General features: G+C 35.8%; 1 protein-coding gene across 1 annotated transcript in view; it reads left to right on the top strand.

Moving 5' to 3' along the window:
• The window catches only part of npr2 (natriuretic peptide receptor 2), a 163,654-nt gene that overhangs the window by 43,879 nt on the left and 94,737 nt on the right, over positions 1-25,038 (top strand). The window contains exons 5-7 of the mRNA XM_030150480.1: positions 8,465-8,559; positions 17,246-17,381; positions 22,746-22,830. Of these exons, the coding sequence (XP_030006340.1) occupies positions 8,465-8,559; positions 17,246-17,381; positions 22,746-22,830 (316 nt within the window). The remainder of the gene's footprint in view (positions 1-8,464; positions 8,560-17,245; positions 17,382-22,745; positions 22,831-25,038) is intronic.

Here is a 25,038-nt window from a genome sequence, read left to right as displayed (position 1 = left end):
AATATATACACACACACACACACACACACACACACACACATGTATATATATATATATATATATATATATATATATATATATATATAATTTTCAATGAGACTAAGTTGTACAATACACTGATAAAAACTGTATTTGGACAGTTTATCAGTGCTTATGCATGCTATACATTCACAAAAATACATTTATTCAACATTTTTGTTGTGAAAACTCCCGTAATTACACAAGATGTTTGTCAGTTAACAAACAAGTCTGGTTAAACTGACAGAACAAATACTTCTTTTACGGTTAATTGTCAATAATTTTATGTCATTTTATTTATTTATTTTTTTTACAGTACTAAACTTTAAATTAATAGTTTAATCTCATAAATAGAAAATAAATATTTGTGAAATTATGATACATTTGCAAATGTATTGTAGCTGTATTTTTCTGTGATAAAAGAAAAAAATTCTTTTAAAACATCTAAATTTTTTAGTTATTCACAGTTACAGTTTTTTTCTGTTATTTTACATTTGACATGTAAAATCACAGTCTATTTTTGTCATTTCATTGATATTTTCCTGTATCTTAAAAATACAGGAAAAATCTGTAAAATAAACAGTGAAAATTCTGTTAAATTACAGATTTTTTTTTACAGTGTGGAAGGCTGGTCGCTCACAACAATTTAGGTAGTTAGTTACGTTTTATTTGGAGCACATAGAATCATCAGATAACAAAGAACCATGTAACATCGTCAAAAAATGTTTTCTGCACTTGAAAAGGAGTGAGAAGAAGTACAACTTATTGACTCCCATCCCTTTTTACAAACTCCTAATTAAAGTAAATCCTCTTTCTTTGCTTTGTTAACACACTTTTTTCTGTATATTTTTACAATAACACAAAACACCCATACAAACCATTCACATTCACGTTTCTGGTCACCTCACACACAATCAGATTTGCATAATCAGCTGTTTTTAATATAAACTGTAATATTTATATGCACTTTAAATTTTTTACTACAAAGACAATGATCAATAAGGGTGATAATATCTTCTTATCATGATAATCAATTAATTACAATAATATCTTATTTTATGCGTACTTCTATGTTATAACTAGATATTCACTTATTCAGATGATGAGAAAAACAAGGAAAGCTTTGAGATGCATGTAGAGCAGTGTTTCTCAAGGGGGGTGGTACCAAGAGGGGGGCCTTGAGACTGAAATGGGGGGGCGTTAGCCTGTATAAGTATCAATATCAAGCAGCATGTTATGTCAATGGCGAATTTCCGTGCCTCCCCGCTCCTCTGCAATAAGGTACGTCGTGGCACTTGTTGAGCTATGTCTCCCCCCGTCTTTGGTTATAACTAGGGCTGGGCAAGTTAACGCATTATTACCATGTTAACGCATTCATTAAATAATGGCGACAATTTTTTTTAAATCTCCTGTTAATGCCGTTTTTTTATAACTCCTATTCTTCTGCTTCTGCTCTGCTTGTGTGCGTGTAGCGATTAGCTCGGCAGATAGACAACAGGTTTCCCAAGAAAAGCCGGACACCAAAAACTTCTGTCCAAATTTTTTACTTGAGACTCACTGTAAAACTGCAACATACAAACAAAATATGTCTGAGTTCTGTTCACTGCCTTAGTACATTTACATGGCATTATGCATTTAAATGAATGTGAAAAAGACCGCTAGCTCTATGCTAACTTGAATGGGAAAATCCATAGACACGCCAACAATTAGCATTTACAGATAAATTTAAGATTTGCAACGTCTTTTTATCCAGCAACAAAGGTTCACATCAGAGATATTTTATACTATTCATTTTTACAACTGAACATAAAATACTCACAGGCAAACGTTTTTAGGGCTATACAAACAGAGTGAAAGAAGCGTGTCTGTTAGTTCCTTCTTATGTCCGAACTGGCTACGGTAACACCGAAAGGACAAAACACGTTAGTGCAATTTATTCCGACCACTAGAGGGCCCCCTTTGCTTGCTTTGAACAACTGAACATCACATATTATTGGGCTTATTAGTATTAGTACTTATTAGTGGGCTTAAGACTCCTGTCAGTCACTCACAACCGGAAATAAACTGGTGGGGACATGAACATGGAGAAAAGTAGCTGTCCTTTCCATGGATGTTTTCATTTTAAATGTCTTCAGATGGTGGGGATGAGAAGGACACCGTTGTTTGGAAGCACTGCAATGTGGAATTATTTTTATCACCGGAGTATTTTGAGTCTGAAATATCACTTAAAGGCAATACACACTGTTGATGCCGGCAACCCCCCACCCTACCCCCCCCATATAACTATGCAATTAATCGTGATTAATCACAGAAGTCCATGCAATTAATTGCAATTAAAAATTTTTAATCATTGTCCAGCAGTAGTTATAAATGTACATCGCATGTCACCCCCCTGGTCGCGAGGGCCTATGCAACATACATACATATATAAACTCCCTCAGACCGACTCCAACCCCCCATCCCCACAGCAGGAGGCTCATAATAGCATAAAGGGGTGTTTGTTCAGTTTTTTTTTTTGTTTTTTTTTCTTTAAACTTGTGTCGTCCAGCATCATGACAGCAGAATGGTAGTCTGGGGGGGTGGGAGAGAGACAAGGAAGAAGAAGGTGGCGAAGACCCTCACAAGAAAATATCAACAATACAAACAATAACAGCCATGGTGATAATTATAATGGTAACAATAACTAGAACGTGAGAAGTGAGTAAACTGGGCAGAAGAGAAAGGAAAAAAAACCCCACAAACAAACAAAATTACAATAAAATAAAATCAAATAAATTAGATCTATTACATGAGGAATATAAGAAAAGAAAGCATGAACAGAATATCATAAACAATGACCGCCCAAATAATACCAACAACAAATCTACACAACATTGCGTTTATTCAAAATAGGTCGAGAACCACTGATGTAGAATATCGTTAACCTCATTAGCATAATTACCTAAGTCATATTTTTGGCCAAATTGTGATATCTGCGTGACTTTACTCTCCTAACACTGCTGCTTCATTTTATGCAGATATCACAATTTGGCGAAAAAAATATGACTTTGGCAATTATGCTAATGAGGCTAACGATATTTGTGAAAATATGACATTATGATGGATGTTTTAACAAAGTTGCATTTTGTTGTTTTTACTGAAGCAAAAGCCTTGTAAATGCACCATTAACAACACCAATTATATGATTTATTATTTTATATTTTATAGCCTACACTTAAAGAGTCAGTAGTCAGATGGAAACTGATGAAAAATTGGCTTTATATGTGTACACTAAGACTACACCTGGTGTTTTATCATTTTTATTCAGAGTCCAGAGGGAGAATTTTGCAATACTTGTGTTTTTTTTTTAATCTTTATTAGATTATGGCAGTGTGAGTTAAATGCGTGGAGCTTTGTCCTGACTGGACTCTCTGTATGGTTCTGCAGTCTACTTTGTGACCAGCACTAACTCCCTGAATCTGAATGAACCTGTAGGTCGGTCCTCTCTTAACCATAGACATGTTAAGGCATTACTTCCATCTCCAGCCTCTTAACCTCATCACATCAGTGACTACAGCTCTAGATTGCCTCCTTGAATTCCTCTGAATGTTCCCAGGGGGAAGTCAGAGTTCTGCAGATTCTGTTTTTATGCACCGTTGGTATAGAATGAGCTGCAAAAAACCCCAGTATTTTACAAACTGCTATGAAAGAAACGTGTTGCTGCTTTTACATAAATGTGTTGTAGGTTATGAGCCATGGATAGCACCGGTATAGATTTTTAATTTATTTTTATTTAATAGATTTTAATAATACATTTTATTTGTATAGCGCTTTTCATGGAACTCAAAGACACTTTACATACAGTAGATAAAAAAACAGAAACTAAACACATTAAAAACAGTTAAAAGCAGGTGCAGAAGGCAGGTATATAAATATGAAACAGTTAAACATTAAAAGCAATCTTAAATAAGTGAGTTTTTAAAAGGGATTTGAAGATGTTGAGGTAAGAGCAGTGTCGGATGGTAGGTGGGAGAGAATTCCAGAGGGTTGGGGCAGCAATAGAAAATGTATTATTTATTTATTTATTTATTTAGAACATTTAAAGAAATAAAACAAAACAAAGCAAAATTAGACAAAAACAACATAACATTTAAATGAACAAAATCTATCTTCAAGTATGTGCAAGTCTGAATTTTACATATGGTCGAAAAAGAGTAGGAAGAAGTAAAAACTTATTTAATTCAACCCCTCAAGTGCTTTTACACCTTTATCACTAACTTAATATAAGAATCAAACAATAAATTTTTCCTAATTTTAGCATTCAGCCACAACTAATACATAATGCAGTATTTGAATTATACACAACAATATCATCATGGCAGTACAGTCACACAAACAGACTCAACAATTCAATAATTTTCTTCAGTAATTACAGCAGTGGTTCTCAACCTTTTTTGGCTCGTGACCCCATTTTAACATGACAAATTTCTGACAACCCCAGACATTCAAAATGGAGACATTTTTTTCTTGGGGATGTCTTAGCAAGGCCAGACGGGTGAAGAAATCTTTCCATTCTCTGTTTGGTCTGGTTTCGACTGTGTCTGGGCAGGTTGAAGCGTAGTAACGAATGCGATCACATGATCGGGTCAATGAAGATACGCCCTCTCAGATTTTATATCCTGCATTTTATTTGAACTGGATTTTTATTAGCAAAAATGTGTGGTGTTTTAATTATAATGAAATATATATTAAATCATTAAAAAATATTTTTTATTAGTAATTTATTTGCATTTTTTTTATTACTAGATTACTAGACTAGAATTACTAGAAATTTCAGGTGACCCCATATGAATTCCAGGCGACCCCACATGGGGTCCCGACCCCAAGGTTGAAAAACACTGAATTACAGCATATTTATCAAATCAGCATTATCCATACACAAACAAAAGCTCTTATTGTCATTATTAACTACTGTACCTCACAAGAATCAATTCTTTATATCTTTTTTAAAACTGAATTATGTTGGATATTTGTTTAATCTCCACACACAGTTTTACTCCACAGATGGTGATACAGAAACTTTATAACATAGTGCGCACTTTATGAATCTTTAACCTTTTCATGCTTGAATTATAAGAGCCTTAATCAAGATTTCTTTTCCTGAGTGTTTTTATTCCTCGAGGCATTAAAAAAACAATGCGATTGAAATCGTTTTTATGAACCCATTTTTCAAGGAGTGGCATAAATGTCCACTCAGCTGGACAGCATGCATTTAATTTTTGAAGCAAAAAAATGTGTTTATTGATAAACTATGTGAAAACTATGAAATGAAAACATTTTTAATGCAGCTAATCTGATGTTTTCTCACATTTTAACATACACAAAAACTAGTCATTACTCACATCATTGAAATGATATGCAAAAAAACCCCAAAACTGTTACTTACAGTTTAATAACAATAACAAGCAACTGATTTACACTTAAACATATTAGTGCAGATCAGGTTTAGAAAGAACAGCAAAGTTACAGGAACAGTATGAATTGCAGTGTATGGGATGGTGCATGCACTGCAAAAATCTAAATGTGACCAAGTGTATTTTTCTCATTTCTAGTCAGAATATCTCATCACACTTAAAATAAGACATAATCACCGAAAGAGTAACATTTTTTTCAAGCAAAAAAAATCTGCCAATGGAACAAGTGAAAATGATCTTGGTAAGATTTCTTGAAATAAGATTTTGCAGATCTATTGTCTAAAAATAAGTTCTTATATCTCACTGAAAAGTTCCTCTTTAGGTGATTATGTCTTATTTTAAGTGTGATGAGATATTTGAATTAGAGATGAGAAAAATACAGTTGGTCAGATTTACATTTTTGCAGTGTGAGCGTCCACTGTGTTCACTGATATGGAACTAAAACAACAAAATCCATGAATATACAAGAGAACAGCTGTCCACTGTAGTGACCACTATGCATGAAAGGGTTAAATTTAACTCTCCCCTTAAATCATTGCCTCCCTCTCTTTCACAAAACATTTCTTGAATATTGCCCGGCAGTAAGTTATTCTTTGCTTTCTATGTTTCACTTTCACTACCGGGCTTAGTTTCTAAACCTGTTTTTTCCTGCAGAGTGCATGCCCTGCAGATCTGGAATCTCTGGGCTAAATAAAGGATAAATGAACGAGGAAAATGGCTCTGTAATTGGTGCCAGTGAGCTGTTTTCAGACATGTTACATGGAGGTAATTGGACTATTTCAATTGCTACGATATGTGCAAAGTCGGAGGTCTTGTGTGCATGGACTGTGTGGGTGTTTCCGAGCATACATGCTATTCTGGTCCACATAGGTGCTGCAATGTAAAGTGCAAAGGTGGAATATAGATCAGAGGGTGTGGGGAAGTCAGTCATTTTAGCTGGTTCATACAGTATCTGCAGCAGACGAGCCAATGGCTGCAGAGCCAGATACAAACCGCTGATGCAGGTGGGGTTGTGTTTACAGTAATTATGACAAATTATGATATTCAATGTGAACTCCGCTCATTTTTCCGGTGGTTACATGGTTTAGAAATAAATATAACACAGCAGAGTTTGTACAGCGAATCATTTATATGTGTGAAACATGAAGCAGGCATTTAGATGGAATTTAAGAACAGTATTGGATTAATAATAACCCCTTCAGTCTGACATTATGACCGATCAGTCTGATGTAGTTGGTTTTCGTGCTATTTTCATCCTGCAAAAACATAATCATTGAAGAAGCAGAAACTTCCCGTTAATCTCCATCTCTTTTAAACTCATTGTTTGGTTGCAGATTTCTATATTTTTGCTAATTTACTAAAGGTAACAGGTCAAAACTGCTGGTTTTGATCAAAGAACAGTTAATTAATCAAGGAGAAATATTTCCATATTTGCTGAACAATGACTCAAATCATGTAAATATTATGTATATATGTACAGATCAATTAATAGAGATGGAGCTATAGATGTAGATCTTATCTTATCTTATCTTTATATCAAAATTTTAGCAGAATTTTCAGAAAGTGACAAAGAAAATTAAATTATCTGCTACTTTTTGGTGAATTTTAGAAGTAGTTGTGATGGAAACAGATCACAAATTAAGTTATTACTCTGAAAATTTAGAAAGGGATTATTTTAATCACTTTACCACTTTATCAACATAATGAATCTTATTACATTTGACAGTTTGTTTGTTTGTTGTTGTTGTTGTTGTTGTTGTTTTTTTTTTTTGGGGGGGGGGGGGTAAATTGTCTAACTATTGTTTTGAACTGGAAAATAAAGCAGAAAATAATGAAAATTTTCAAGTTGAACCAAAACTATACTTAAACTTTTGACTCCTTTTTTTTTTTTTTTTTTTTTTATGATTTATGTTTTATTGATATTCAGTATCAGACATTCGTACTTCATATGTATATATCATACATCTGTTGTCTGCTCTAAATGCCAGAATAATATTTTTGTTTTATGTCAGATGACCAAATAACTATGTACAAGTAGGGGGTGATCTTTTCCATACAACACAATCACTGATTTGTTGACACCTTTTCTGATTCTAAAATGGACAATATTGTCTTAATCCATATTTTGCTTAAAAAAAAAAAAAAAAAAAAAAAAGCGCAATGTGAATTCTAACAGGAGGATAAAATGGAAGGTAGTGTGAAGTCAGTTTACATATTTTAGGGTTCTGCATTTTAGATCAGACAAAAAGGGACATGTACATAAACAGCTGTGACATTTGTTAGTACTAAACTAGCAATGATCAACATCAACAAAAAAATGAAAAAGGCCAGTAACAAAACACAGGCCCGAAAAAATTATATCATTTATAATCATAAAATGTGTTTATCAGTGACTTAAGTTTAATGAATTCATCTTCTCTTCTCAGTCTTGCTGTTTGTATATTCATTACTCCTTGTGGCTTTTGGTGTTTTTTCCTCAGATTTGACAGTCCCCAACTGTGCCGCCTCAGTATGAAGACGTTCCTTCTGCTCGTTTTTGTGAATTAAAAACAAAAGTAGAGATGCTGTTTATGCTAATGAACCAAAACTCACAAACACACACGTCGTGAACAATTAATCTGTGCAGTATTGAGAGTTTACTGAAACTATCTGAAAATCCACCAAAAACCAAGACGGATTTTGGATAAAAGTACGAAATATTCTATGCATGACGTCCGGTTTGTATTGAATGATGGCCTGAAATCTCCTGCAGGACTCTGGGACTTCATTCAGTGTCTGGCAGCGTCATATGTTTCACTCCCACAGTTGTCGACAGTGAAAAGAACGAGGTCACACTGCTAATTTATGTTAATAACACAAGAGTGGATTTAACCACTGTGCTGATAGGACGTTCTTGGTGCACGCTGAATCATCCACAGGCTAAAAATGCTGAATGTGTGCCTCGTTAAAACAGTGTGAGTCAGAGCTGTAACGTAGATGTTGTCTGTTTTCAGGAGTGACGGGTCTCGTTACCACCGACCACAAAAATGCCAGAGATATAGACGTGAACCTGTGGGCGATGACCAACCAGGAGACAGGAGAGTACGGGGTAAGGCTCACTTTTACTGCTCAGTTCATTCATATGGAGACACTTCAAAGCAGGGGTGGCAAACACGTGGCCCGTGGCCCAAAACCAGCCCACCAGAGGTTCCAATCTGGTCCATGAGTGCAAAAATAACACTGAAGATGTTAACAGTCAAGGATGTTGAGCTAGTTTTAGTTCAGGTTCCACATTCAGACCAAGATGATCTGAAGTACAACTAGAAAAGCACTCGGAGAGCTCAGACCTCCGCTAAGGCAGATCAGTCCGTCCGTCCCCCAATCACCACCAAAATTTAATAATTTGTTCCTTGTGTCAGTATCAACATTTCCTAAAAATTTCATCAAAATCCGTCCATGACTTTGAGTTATTTTGCTAACAGACAGACAAACAAACAAACAAACAAACAAACAAACAAACAAACAAACAAACAAACAAACAAACAAACAAACCTCAATGAAAACATAACCTCCTTGGTGAAGGTAATAATAACCTATAAATAATGATAACTCCAAATGTTTCTCTTTTCTTAGTGCAAAAAATAACATTAAATTAGAAAAGCACTCGAAGAGCGCAGACCTCCGCCAAGGCAGATCAGTGCCCCCCCCCCCATCACCACCAAAATTTCATCATTTGTTCCTTGTGCTAGTATCAATATCAATCAATATTTCCTCAAATTTTCATCGAAATCCGTCCATAACTTCTTGAGTTATCTTGCACACGGACAGACAGACAGACAGACCAACGCCGGCAAAAACATAACCTCCTTGGCGGAGGTAATTATGAAAATATTTACATTTATAGCCCTGTGATGAACTGGCGACATGTCCAGGGTGTACCCTGCCTTCACCCATAAGTAGCTGGGATAGGCTCCAGCGACCCCCGTGACCTGAGTGAGGATAAAGCGGGTTCAGATAATGAATGAATGAATGAATTTACATTTACAAACTATCCTTCAACAATAAAATGTGAATAACCTGAACAAATGTGAACAACCTGAAATGTCTTAAAGAAAATTAGGTGCAACTTTAACAATATTCAGCCTGTTATTAAATGTTTTGTGTGTTTGTAGATCTGATCCGTAATGCACATGTATAAGTCATAAGTTGAGGCATAATAGTGTTAAAATTGCACTTATTTTTCTTAAGACATTTCAGTTTTTTCAGGTTATTGCTCTGAATGTGGAGCCTGAACTAAAACCAGTTCAACACCAGTGACTGTAAATATTTTCAGTGTAATTTTTGCACTTTGCAAATTCATCCCATGGACTGGATTGGACAGTGGATCCACAAATGTACCAAATATGTAGAAACAGGCAGAATATTTATAAAATGGCACTTCTGTTTCTTAAGAAATTTCAGGTTGTTTATATTTTATTGTGAAAGGATAGTTTGTAAATGTAAATATTTTAATAGTGTAATTTACCTTTTTTCACCTTAAACCAAGATGAAAATTTGGAGTTGCCATTATTTATAGGTTATTATACTATTAGGATACTCTCACATTGACCCGAGGGGAACCACGGGTTCTAGATGTGGTAGTTTTAATGCTGGGGAGAACTGACTTTTGGGAAAAGATGTTAGTCTATATTTTAGAAGTACTAACATAAAAATTGTTTGGTAAATCATTTTTTAAAATTTAAACGACAATTAATATATTAATACCGATATCTAGGGACTGAAGTTTGTAAATGCATTGTTCCTGTTTTGAACTTCAGTTCCCATCATGCAGTGTGGTACTGCACTTCCCGTCAAACGTCATGGACATAGCAACGTGATTGTAAGGATATTATATTACAAAATGACTAATATCTCCCAAAATATTGGTCCTATCAACTTGCCATTTTCGCTAGTCTGTTCCTTGGCCAAAAACACGTTGTTCCTGTTTTTAATGTCTTTTCCCGTCATGCAGCGTGGAACTGTGCTTCCTGTCTACTGTCTTCCTGTCCCTCCCCCTTACTCAGAACCACGCAGATACACACACACACACACACACCTACACACACACACACACTCTGAGACCTTCCAGTATTCTGATATAGATTTTCCTTGGTATTGCATTGAGCTGCATGCGGCCCCTGAACACCTTTGACTGTTAATGTCTGTAATTTTTGCACTTTGTAAATTCATCCCATGGGCTGGATTGGAACCTTCGGTGGGCTTGTTTTAGCCCACGGGCCGTGTGTTTGACACCCCTGATGTAAAGTTTCATGAACACAGACAGAATCGTGAACACAGTCCAGACTCTTTCACTTCATGTGTCTCTCATTACTTTGAATATTCTTCAAATTGTTTTCAGCATAATTAATCATGTGTAGTTGGAGCCGCAGAGGTTTGTTTGACTTTGGCTTGGTGGATTTGACTATCTGGGAGATGTTCCGGGGTCTTGACTTCTTTAATGATAAGATGCATAAAACCTCAAATTTCCCTCTGAGTCTGATGAAAATATTTGTGCATGTTTCGCTCTGCAAACACTCCTGTGAGCGGCTGCAGCAGCGAGGCCAGGAGCAGAACTGGGTTAGTTCCATTTGACTTCAGTTACAGTTTCACAGAGGTCCTCAGAGGGTGCCTCCGGGGACTTCCTGGACTCATTTGTCCTCTGGGTTTGACTTCGGTGCATGGTGGACGGTCCGTGTAGTTAACGGGTTCATTGAAGGCATCATCAGAATCGGACCAGAACCACTGGACCCTTTACTTTCCAGAGTCTGGTTCTAAACTGTGTCCCTTTTCTCTCTGAAGTCTTATGACCTGGTATTTTGACCCATTTCTGTGACTCTTACTTTAATTGCTCTTTTTAATCCCATTTGAAGTTGACTTTGTGAACACATTCTGCAGATTTCCAACCAAATGTATCAGAAACTCAGCGAATGTGTGTCTGCAAATATTAGCCTCAGAGCTGGTTCTGCATGGTTTGTTTGTTTGTTTGTTTTTTGGAATACTGAAGCTTTTAACCCTCTGAAGAGTTTTTGTGGTGCCTCACCTGTATTATTTATTCAGTTTTCTAAAATATTTCTATAGTGTTGGTCAGAATCAACTGTCAAACATCATCTGATTCAGTACTAAATTGATTTCATCCACTTCATTTACAGTTGCTATTGTCCCCAAAAATAATAATAATAATAATAGTGTCAAAACTGATACTGTATTTATTTATTTTTTCTCTTGTTTAGAAAATTGAATATAGATGTTTTAGACTTGTAAATAAATTACTGTCTGCTCTAATTTGCTGCATTTCTCGAGCAAATTAGATCCATTTGTTGGCTCAAAGTAGGAAATTCTGATGAATCAGTTTTGCACAATGTTAAATGTCTAAACACGAACAAAGAAGAGACACAGAATGTCACTGAAAACATGAGGAACTCCACTTTGCATCTATAGAACATATGTGGTTCAAGGGTTCAAGAATAGAACAGAACAGAACAGAACAGAATAGAATAGAATAGAATAGAATAGAATAGAATAGAATAGAATAGAATAGAATAGAATAGGCAAAACAGAATAGAACATAATAGAATAGAATAGAATGTAATAGAAATAGTAGAATAGAGGATAATAGAAATAATAGAACAGAACAGAATAGAACATAATAGAATAGAATGTAATAGAAATAGTAGAATAGAGGATAATAGAAATAATAGAACAGAACAGAATAGAACATAATAGAATAGAATAGAATAGAATAGAATAGAATAGAATAGAATAGAATAGAATAGAATAGAATAGAATAGAACAGATCGATGTTTAAGGTCATTGAGGTTAGCCGTTCAAAACTCAGAAAACTCCTCTTTCAAACGGTCACTGACTCATTCCATGATGATACTTGAGAACTGATGCAGTGCATCATGAAATCGGTTCATTCTTTTTGAATAACCCTGTTTTATTATTATATTTTAGGCAGATTCGATGGGTTACAATAGCTCTAAACCCTTTCTACATGTGATCAGAGATAAAACATGTCTTTTTAAACGTCAATACATCGATTAACGAACAGAAACCTGAAGCCTGATGGTTGACTTGGAGGTTTTCACAGTGAAAACCAGAATGAGCGAGCGGTTGGAGGAGGTTTTAGTCGATGCATTTCAGTATAAATACAGGCTGGGAAGTGAAATTCTGCAGCTATTTTCGACCCAGCGTTTGGCGCCCCCTTGCCCCCTCACCCATCACATTCTGCATTGTTTTGATGACCCTCTGCAGGGTGGCGGCCTTCGAGGTTTTAGCAGAGAGGACGCGGCAGGGCAGGAAAAAATACAGACTCCTCCGGGTAGTTAGGAGTCAAGTTTCACAGCAGGGCAACAGATGCTGCACAGATACGTGGTAAAAATACATGCAAACAATCACACAGAGAACAACCGGGTTTTAGTTTTAGTTACAAAATCTCATCATTAATCAAGTCCAATCAGATTTTACACAAGACTTACTGCTCCGTATTATACTGACGTCTTTGAAACATCGATAAAGTCTTTATTTTCAGTTTATACACAATGGTCTCAAGGATGACTGTGGCTTTTATGAAACAAATATAATCTATATGACTGTTTTCTATGCACTTTTTTAGACATTTTAGATGCACATGAGGGATTATTTTCAATAAAACCCTTGGAAAAGAAGCAGCACAGGCTGTGATTTTATTCCATCAGATCATCATTATTGAAGCAGAGCTTTCAGCAGACTCAGGGCTGAAGAAAAGTAATTTGTAGCTAATTAAATGTCACCAGCGGTCGACACACACTATGTTTTCACCTCTTAAATACAGAGAATATCAAACATAAAATGTTCAACCACTTTGCTCAATGTATCCTCAAATTCACTTCCAATAATGTTCAGTAATCCTACTAATGTGAATTATGTGCAGTGAGTCATGCAGTAATCATCTGTTCTGCAATAACAATGCAATATTTCTTCAATATTTATCATATAATATAAATGCATTACTTTATATAGACTTGGTTCATAGATATACCTCCTGTCCTAGCACTCACCTCCTGTCCTAGCACTTTCAAACATTCCATTTTAAATATTCTAATAAGGTTTTTCCCAGGACAACCACAGATTCTTTCACGATTATCTCTGGACCTGCTGCGGTGGTCCGGCCTCTTCCCTGCCCTCATCATCACCACTCACTTATCCTCAACCGCCTCCATGTGTCTCCCCCTACTCCCCCCTTCTCCCCCTCTCCCCCAGTCCCTATCTCTATCGCTCTCTCTTTTTCCCCTTCTCTACTCTCTCTCTTTAACCCCAACTGGTCAAGGCAGACGGCCATCCTCCAGGAGTCTGGGTCTGCTCGAGGTTTCTGCCTGTTAAAGGGAAGTTTTTCCTTCCACTGTCACCAGTCACAAGTGTTTGCTCCTGGAGGATTCTGTTGGGTTTCTGTAAATTGACTTAGAGTCTGGTTTTGACCAACTCTATATATAAAATGTCAAGAGATAACTTTCTTGTGATCTGGCGCTATATAAATAAAATTTGATTGATTGAGTGATTTAATTGGTTTTCCCCTGTAAGTCGCTTTGGAAAAAAGCGTCTGCCAAATGCGTAAACATAAACATAAACATAAACATATACATACGGTTACATAGGTAATACATACTGTTAATACCGTTCATAGATGCACATACTGTCACATTCAGATTCTTTGTCAGTATACAGTCCATGCACCACACACTGAAACTGAACTTGTGCTTTTAACTCATCACTAGAACATGTAGGAACACACCACACACTGCAGACTAGGAGCAGCAGGCTTGCCATAACAAGTGCCCGGGGAACTAATGGGTGGATTAAGTGCCTTGCTCAAGGGTACATCAGCCAACAACTTTTTCTGCCAGTCCGGGGAATCGAACTGGCGGTCAAAAGCCACAGCTGCCCCATCACATACTGTTAATACTGTAAATCTGCATGTATTTGTATCTTTTCCAGTTTTGTTTTTTTATTCTCCTCAGATCTATTCTTATGTTACTTTGTCAAATTGTAAGTTTTTTATTGTATTTCTTATCTTATTTTTAGTTTTTGTAATTTTATTATATTCATACACCATGGCCATATATACACCATTTTACAGAGGCCCTTTTAGTCATTTTATACAATGTATATATATATATATATATATATATATATATATATATATATATATATATATATATAAAATGTTAGCAGAACCAATAGGGTCTTTTAGTCTTTTAGTCTGAATTGGTATTTATTGATTATTTATTGTTGATTATTTAAATGCATTTATGCGTAGTTGCTTTCAATGATCCTGTATTTGTGCACTGATTTAATTAAGTTTGTCACATTGCACTTTGGATGAGGCTGATGTCTGTGGTAAACTGCAAATGAATTGCCCATATGGCATAAATAAAGTTTTCTGAATCTGAATCTCAACATCATATATATACAAGTGTTCAGAGAACGCAAACCTCCGCCAAGCACCCCGAACGGTGTGCATGTGTGGATCGATTATTTCTTTTTAAATTCAACAGTTTCCAGGTTGCTCCATACAGCAGAAAAAGTTGAAGCTTGGTACCAGTCATGTGTATGTCCAATTATATTCAATTCCAATCAACATTTGTTGAGTTATAATTTTAAATGTGTGGTGAATGGGATTTTCAATGTTAAATGTAAATGTCCACAGAGTCCACATTCCACAGTGGATGTGGACAATTTTGTGCCAGATACAAGATATTGTTCTAAGCTACAGGTGGATCAAATTGGAGGCTAATCGGAGTCGTTTTGAATTTTTTATGAATTTTGGAAAATTGCTCAATGATGACAGATAGGAAAATTGTAGATGTTGTGACCTTGCTGTGACCTTGAACTGTGGCCTACTAGGCCCAAAATGTAATGGGTTGGTCCCAGGGCCTAGGCCTATCTGTGGGGAAGATTTGGGAAAGATGGGTGGAAGAGTTTTCCCGTAAAGTTGCTAAAAAACAAACAAACATGCAAACAAACACACAAAGCAAAGTGATCCCAGTACCTCTTGGTGGAGGTAATTATGTCCATACACCATGGCATCATATTTTCATGTGCTGTTCTGTCTATTTTGAATGGAATCAGCCTTGACTTTGGGAACGTGTACAATGAGGCATCATAAACATCAATTATTTCCCTCAGTGTGTTGAAATGAAAAAGCAAACCAGGTATATTATGTACAGATATGTTTGTTAGAATGCAGGAGTACAAGGAAACAGTTGTCAGGGAAAGTAAAAACTCCAGAGGCTGAAAAACCAACATCCCTCAGATCGAAAAGCGTGTACTTTGCACAGATCCGCATCGACCGGCAGCTTCGACTCCAGCCGTTTCCACAGTAAATAAATCGTCTGTAAAACTCTGCGTGCCATGTTCTGCTCATCAAACAGCTGCTCCTTAACTGGGACTCAGTGGAGTAAAAGTCCAACAAACGTCTCCAATACCGCACTGGCTTCCTGTTCTCGCCAACTGTTGTGATTGACAGAGTCCAGTGAGAGCTCATTTAGGCAGTTTGAGCCTTTTTTCACAATTATGAGCAGACGAGTCAGAAAAATTGTTCATGTCTTCTTCCCAAATGGCAAATTGGCTGCAAAGTCTCCATTAACTGGCAGCTGCGTCTTAAAAAAAAAAAAAAAATCAAATATTAACCCTGATTCAGTCAGTTGTGTTCTTTCTAAAGGAGTTTCACAGCATTTCTACCTTTGGATCCATTTATGTAACGCTGAAAATGAGGTGATAATCCATGTCAGAGCGATTCCACAGCTTACAGGCTAATCGTATTGCATGCCTACTTTAAATTAGATTAATGGGGGGTTCTTCTGTTCTGCCAAGTCTTCCAATCTGTCCTCATACCTACTCTTCTTTAACGCTCTTCAGTGAATATTAGTAATTAAAACCCCATCGGTGAAGCACATGTTCCATCATTACCATGAACACACACACTGTAGTTCAGGGGGGTCAAACTCATTATTACCTCTGCCAGGAGGTGTCGTGATCGCTTTGCTTTGCGTGTTTGCGTGTTTGTTTGTTAGCAGGATAACTCAAAAAGTTATGGACAGATTTGGATGAAAATCTCAGGAAGTTTTGATACTGGCACAAGGAAGAAATGATTAAATTTTGGTGGTGATCGGGGGGGGGGGGCAGATCTGTCGTGGCGGATCTGTCCGAGTGCTTTTCTTGTTTTAGATATGATCTCAATTGGGTCGGACCAGTGAAAAAAGTAAAATTACATTATGAAAATGTTTACATCTACAAAGTTTCCTTAAAAATGTGAATAACACAAACAACCTGAAATTTCTAAAGAAAATGTGCGCAATAGTAATAATATTCCACCTCAGTTTATCATTTACTCTCATTATACATGTTACATTATAACGTACAGATCACAGTGGATCTACAAATGCATAAAACATTTAAGAACAGGAAGAATATTACTTCTCTTAAGACATTTACTGCGGTTTATCGTTATACCGGTCATCATTACATCCTTATACACAAATAAATGAACCACAGACGAATAAAAGTGGGTTTAGATAAATATGAGCCCTTTAACTGAACACTGAACATAGTCCCCACCAGTGTTGTATGAGCGCAGAGGGAGACAAACTACTGTCGAATGAAACCATCGTTGTGTTTTGGTGACTGTGCGTTCATGTTTCAGTGTGACTTCAGTCTGAATACTGAACCGTATCTCCTGTTTTCTCACCGTAAATGCTTGTTTTCTTCTGTGTCCGCAGATCGTGGCCTATTACAACGGAACCAACAAAGAGCTGATCTGGTCCCAGACAGAGAAGATCCACTGGCCCAGCGGTGGTCCTCCTCTGGATAACCCACCGTGTGTCTTCTCCACAGATGACCCCTCCTGCAATGACGGTATGACCTTTGGGAGCTTCATCCGTCAAAACGAGACATTTAACCCTTTCCTTAAGTGGGAAACCAGCAGCAGAAGGCCACGCATACGTTGTCTGGTTTGAGGAAATTACACAAACAAGTAGTTCACATGTCACCCTGCTGTCAAGTCTAATTATTATCCCCCTTAATGACTAGACGTGGAGTCAGACAGAACGGCTCAGCAGATGATGGTACACAGGGTTAATGCTTTGTTTATGCCACTACCTTCATCGCAACTGGTCTGTGATTGACTATATGGACAAAAGTATGTGGACACGTTGGATTCAGGTGTTTGTTTTCTAACAGGGTTCTGGGATACAAAACAATAATGACTAATGTCAGAATATAGTTTCATATTATGGGATAAATATTATTACATTGGTTAGTTTGGTTTAAATTGTTATCTTTGCTTCTAAAATACCTCAGAGATGGTTTGGACTGAATTTCTCTCAACATTGATTTTGCTTTTGTTCTTTTCTACTCTATTCTCGACTATGATTTTACATGTTCATTCATTCATTTTCTGAACCCGCTTTATCCTCACTAGGGTCACGGGGGTCACTTGGAGCCTATCCCAGCTACATAGGGGTGAAGGCGGGGTACACCCTGGACAAGTCGCCAGTTCATCGATTTTACATGTTCTACCTTTAAATTTATAAAATATTATTTGTGCTGTGACTGTAAATCAGAATACTTTATTAATCCCAGAGGGAAATTAATGTGTTACAGTTCCTCCATTCAAGTACAATAAAAAGTAACAGGAAAGAAATTATCAATACAACAAAAAGAAAAATAGCATTTATTTATTTATTAAAACACTCTATTAACTAACCATTTACTTTCTTCACATCTCACTTCGGAAGAAAATTCTCCCATTAAGCCTTTAAGCAGCGTCTGGTATAATATTTTTCCAACTCTGACTGACAAGAACATTTGTTTGTTTTTTTTTCTATTCGTGACTATTATTTTACACATTCTAAATTCCTATAATATTATTCATGCTCTGACTGTAAACCAGAATACTTTATTAATTCCGGAGAAAAATTAATGTGTTACAGTGACTCCATTCACATACAATAAAAAGTAACATTAAAGAAATTTTCGGCACAACAAAAAAGAAAAATAGAAATGATGTATTTATTTATTTATTAAAACACTCTATTAACTTACCATCTACTTTCTTCACATCTCACTTCGGAAGAAAATTCTCCCATTAAGCCTTTAAGCAGCGTCTGGTGTAATATTTTTCCAACTCTGACTGTAAATCAGAATCAGAATACTTTATTAATTCCAGAGGAAAATTAATGTGTTACAGTTGCTCCATTCAAGTAGAATAAAACGTAACAGGAAATAAATTGTTGGCACAACAAAAACGAAAAACAGAATTTATGTATTTGTTTATTTATTTATTAAAACACTCTATTAACTAACCATTCTCCTCTTAAGTTTTAAAGCAGCGTCTGACTTTCATCAGAAATGTTTGTTCGAATGTGTCCAACCCCAGTCATATCCTAATTATCACTAATCCATTAGTCAACATTGATTTTTTGTTTTTTTAATCCTTGACTATGATTTTAAATGTTCTTCCTCTAAATTTCTAAAATATTTTTCCTGCTCTGACTGTAAATAACAGTTTTCTACCACAACTAACCACCTACTTTCTTCTCATCTCGCTGAGGATGAAAAATCTACCATTAAACTTTCGGGAAATATTGATGTTTCTAAACTGTATGGACATAAATATTGGGACACATCATGTCTACAGCTGTAAGATGTCCTGTTCATGAGGATTTGAGATAATTAAAAAAAAAAAAATCAATATTTCTTATATATCCAATAATTTACACTTTTTTTCTTAGTTTAGTTTCTTTAGTTTGTGTTACTTATTATTTTGTTGATTTATTATTAATGTTTTGTTTATTTTATCGATTAATTTGGCTTTTTTCCTTCATGTTGTTGTTTATTTTATTGTTTTGTTTTTGTTTTTACTTAAATTTAGTTCATGTTTTGCTTCCTTTCACGTTATAATAAGTGTGTTCATCCGCTGACATTGATCAAACTCCATGGGTACACTGTAAAAAAAAAAAATCTATAATTTAACAAAATTTTCACTGTTTATTTTACAGATTTTTCCTGTATTTTTAAGATACAGGAAAATATCAAGGAAATTACAAAAACAGACTGATTTTACACGTCAAATGTAAAATAACATGAAAAAACTGTAACTGTGAAATTTCCATTTTTTTAAGAGAATTTTTTTCTTTCTTCACAGAAAAATACAGTTAAAATACATTTTTATCATAATTTCACAAATATTTATTTTCTATTTATGAGATTAAACTGTTAATTTAAAGTTTAATACTGTAAAAAAAAAAAATTATAAAACAAGATAAAATTACTGACAATTAACAGTAAAAGAAGTATTTATCTGTAAGTTTAACCAGACTTGTTTGTTAATTGACAAATATCTTGTGTAATTACAGGAGGTTTCACAACAAAAATGTTGAATAAATGTATTTTTGTGAATGTATAACATGTATAAGCACTGATAAACTGTCCAAATACAGCTTTTATCAGTGGATTGGACAACTGAGTCTCAATGAAAATTATTTTTATATATATATATTTATAGGTAATTTGATTGTTTTAATACATGTAAATATTCTTTATTAAACATTAAAAAAGTAAAAAAAAAAAAAAAATATATATATATATATATATATATATATGTCATGTATATAAATGTCATGCAAAGTTAGGGCAAAAAACTGTATTTTAATTATGGAAAATTACTGTATGTTTATGACATGGTTATTTTCTGTTATTTTACAGTATTTTTTCGGCACCCCTGCTGCCAGAATATTACTGTTTTTTTACTGTTTGTTTTTTGTTTTGTTTTGTTTTGTTTTTTTTACAGTGTACTGTTTTACACTATTTGTGATCGTATTGGGGTGTATGCGGCCCTTGAGCTAACATGACTTTGACACCCCTGCTATAGATTATGAGCCTGTTAGTCGTCAGTGTGTTCTGTGAATTCCTCTGCATCCATTGTCTTTGGTGCTGACAGCGGAGGAGGCCACTTCCAGGCTCTAAACTGTACAAATCATTTAGTGATGGCAGGTTTTGGGACAAACCCAAACAGATTTACAGCTCCTCTTCTCGTTACCACTCCTCATACCAAAGTTCATTTGTAATTGCAGCGGTTTTTCCATCTCAGTTCATCATCCGTGACGCTTCCATATGAAACTGTCACTGATCATTTCCAGAGCTCATATTTCCAGACGTTCATTACACATGCAAATATCGCACATCTACGTTTGCTTTTCCACTTGGCTGAGGAAAACAGTTTGGACAAAACTGGAGGAAAACAACACATTTGTCATTGCGGCATCAGTATGGAAGAACAATGTATGGACAAAGAAGAAAATGTCCCATTAAACTTTAAGGAAGTGTTGTTTATAAACTATATAGACAAAAGTATGTGGACACATTGAATTCAGGTGTTACTTTTCTAACAGGGGTCTGGGATACAAAACAATAATGACAAATGGGTGTGGCCTAGGGCGTAACACATGGACCACCCACTACTTTTTGATCCATGATTTTTGAACCAGACAAGTTTCAGACAAATATGACACATGATTGTAAAGGTCTAAATACCATCTTAAACAGACTCAAAGGGCAACATTAAGTTTCAAATATTTTTAAATGAAAAATATCAAAAACTAGATGGACGCAGATGGACAAAAAATGAATGTCTATTTTTTGCAAGAATTCCAAAGTTCTCCAAACATTAAATCCCTCTATTTTACAACCCAATAACTGGTTAGAGGAAAAAATATTTGATCAAACCTAAATAATAAGAGTTTAGACAAATAGCAGCGTCACCTATGGACAACGAAAGTATATTTCAAATTAAACATTTTTATTTCAATTATCAATATCATAGGGGGTCTGGTTTGGGGACCACAGAATTTCATCTCTGCTTTTTGCGGATGATGTTGTCCTGTTGGCCTCATTGAGCCTGGACCTTCAGCATGCACTGGGGTGGTTTACAGTTGAGTGTGAAGCGAGTGAGATGAGGATCAGCACCTCCAAATCCAAGGCCATGGTTCTCGACCGGAAAAAGGTGGTCTGCCCTCTCCAGGTCGGTGGGGAGTCTTTGCCCCAAGTGGAGGAGTTTAAGTATCTTGGGGTCTTGTTCACGAATGAGGGAAGGATGAAGCGTCAGATTGTCAGACAGCGTCTACAGTGATGCAGTCGTTGTATCGGTCTGTCGTGGTGAAGAAGGAGCTGAGCCGAGAGGCGAAGCTTTCGATTTACCGGTCAATCTACGTTCCTACCCTCACCTATGGTCATGAGCTTTGGGTCATGACCGAAAGGACAAGATCCCGGATACAAGCGGTCGAAATGAGTTTCCTCCGTAGAGTGACTGGGCGCACCCTTAGGGATAGGGGGAGGAGCTCAGTCACCAGGGAGGAGCTCAGAGTAGAGCCGCTGCTCCTCCACATCCAGAGGGACCAGCTGAGGTGGACCGGGCATCTGTTTCGGATGCCTCCTGGACGCGTCCCTTGGGAGGTGCTCCGGGCATGTCCCACCAGGAGGAGGCATCGGGGAAGACCTAGGACACGCTGGAGAGACTATGTCTCTGGGCTGGCCTGGGAACACCTCAGGGTCCTCCTGGAAGAGCTGGAGGAGGAGTCTGGGGAGAGGGAAATCTGGGCATCCCTGCTTAGACTGTTACCCCCGTGACCTGGCCCCGGATAAGTGGAAGAAAATGGATGGATGGATATACTTTTTTTTTTTTTTTTTTTTTTTTTTTTACAATATTTGCAACATTAACATTATATTCAAATGTTTTTTGCTTAAATTGATGCATTTATTAATTTTAAAAACTGTGTGTTTAGAATATGACATCAATAATATAATAGTCAAAAATCAATGCATTTGGAATAAATTTACTTTATTTATGAGAGTTTATAAAATGAACCCAGAATGACAGCACAAAACTGTGTCACTTTCCAAACATTCACAGTCAAAAAACTCAATAAATTTTTTTTCACAAAATACATTTTCCTGAAAATATAAGTAATAAGTAATTACCGACCAAAAAATATAAGTTTGGTGTAGATTATTGTAATTTAATTTTTTTGACTAGATGTTTACCTTCCCTTGACTTTGTCCAAATATCATCATATAGTTTTATACTGGGAGTAAAAGAAAAGAAACACCTGAACTCAACGTGTCCACATACTTTTGTCCATATAGTTTATGACTGTGATTATGTTATGAGGCGAAGGCTCTGACACATGTCTGAGTGTGGAAACCCTTCTGCTCTGTTTCCAGGTCACCTGCCCGTTCTGGGTATCGTTGCCGTGGGCTCCGGCTTGGCGCTCATCATCTTTGGGATCTCCAGTTTCCTCATTTACAGGTGAGTTCCAACACTGACGCCTCCTGATTGGTCAGATCTTCAGTCAGAGAAGGAAGCAGAGATGATTGTTTTTACTGTCAGAGACGCACGCACAGAGACAGAAAGATGTGCGTTTGAAGCCGCTGCTATAGGAGACAGTGTGGTATTTACATGACTGTTGCCATGGTGACTCCTCGGCAGGTGACGGTGTTAAAGCAGCGGTGTGTGTTCAGGTTGTCGAGTGATCTCAACCTTTACTGCTGCTCTCACCTCCAGATCATTAGTGTGTTCATTAAGTTTGTTTGGTTTCCCGTGGATTAAAGGTAAATGCCACTGATTTTAATAATTCACATACAGCTGATGTCCTGTAAACAAACACCAGGGGACGTTTATTTACGGGCTGTCACATGTCTTTCAGTTTGTATTACATCAGATTTGTGTTTATTACGTGTACAAAGTTATATATTTAACCCATAAAGACCCAGAGCTACTGGAGTGTCAGTTCCCAAATGACTTTTTCTCTCTATTTAACCTTTCTGAAATGATTTATCACCATTTATTACAATATTATCTTTTTTTTTTTTGAATAATGAACAATTGAACAGCATATATACATAATAGTATACATAAAAAAAAGATATAAAATTTCACAATTCACAAAATATTTTACATTTCAAATATACAGAAACACATGTAAGTAAAAAATATTACAAAAAAAAGAAAAGAATGCTCAAGGTATAAATAGAAATTACACAAATTAAATAAGCTTATACATTCGACAGGTTTTTGGTTTTATTTGCTTTAGAATTTATGATGTTCCTCAGATTGTCTAAATAATTGGAAAAAAGGGCTTTAAAAACAGTAATGTTTGGACGTTGGTGTGCAGATTTGTGCAATGAATGTGAAATTTGGCAAAAATAATCAAAAGGCTGAGAATATATCTTTTTTCTGGATTTATTTTATCAATTTGTGAAAGGCCAAATAAAATGTGTTGAAAGTTCAATTTAAATGAACAGTCAATTTTGGTGTTTACAAAAATTATTTAAATCAATCCAAAATATATGTGCGTAGATGCAATCCCAAAATAAATAACATATTGTTTCTGCTGTACTGCTGCAAAAAGAACGAAGAGTATCAATATTTTTCTTATATTTTACCAGATAGGTCTTTAGGAAGTACAAAACATCGATAAATATATACCTGACGAAATGATGCAAAAGCGTTACACCAGACCAAAATAAGTAGATAAATATGTCACAAGATGCAAAAACAAATACGAAGCAAAATGTAAAAACTTATAACTGTTCATATAATCTCATTGTTCTTTCTATAATGGACAAATCTGTTTTTTTTTTTTTTTTCCTAGAACGTTGCTGAAAACAGTGACATCATCCAATTATTATTATTATTTACGGCTAAAACTTGCTTAGAGGTCTTATTTATGTCTTTGTGAATAAGAAATCAATCAAAGTGAATCCCCAAAGGAACTTTGTGTTGGTAAATGCAACTTCTGCAAATGTACAGGATTTCAGTTCTGTTCATATGAACTATGTTTTCAGCTCAAAAATGTCCAATTTCAGCACAATTAATGCTATATTTTCATGTCACAAATGGCCAAGTTATATTTGAACTGAGTTTGCCTGAAAAGCAAAAATTCTATTCTTTTAGATTCCCCAGTTTTTCTTACAAGATTCTCTCCTACATATCATGTTTTATTTGTACAGGTTCAGTCTGGAGTATGGTGCTGATCCATCCTGCTTATGTTACGCCAATACATACATGAAGAATGGCACATGTCACTTTTTAAATCAACAGTTTTCTAATAATAAGCATTTTTATAAAGAAATAACAATTCTATATTGTTATTTACTCTTCGGTATGATGATAAACTATCCAATAAATAATAGTGCTCCTAGTTTTTGCACAGGGATCATTAGTGTAAACGCTGACATGGCTGCAGAGCATCAGTATGATGGGATCCACAACAACCATGTCACATCCGTCCACTGACACATTTAGTGTTTTTGTGTCAGCTGTTATTGTTTTAGATCCACAATACCAACATTTATGAATAAGAGGAGAATTAGCAATAGTCCGTCCACTGTCACGTCCGTCCACCAGCAAAAGTTTTCACATACACGTGCTATTCCAAATCCAATATTTCTGAAAATAGAGCTTCCACTGTCAAAGAATATCAGTAGTCTGTGCACAAATGGATTAGCATTATTT

Source organism: Sphaeramia orbicularis, chromosome 12 (genome assembly GCF_902148855.1).
Source record: "Sphaeramia orbicularis chromosome 12, fSphaOr1.1, whole genome shotgun sequence".
Lineage (NCBI taxonomy): Eukaryota > Metazoa > Chordata > Actinopteri > Kurtiformes > Apogonidae > Sphaeramia > Sphaeramia orbicularis.
This window is presented reverse-complemented; position numbering and strand designations above follow the sequence as displayed.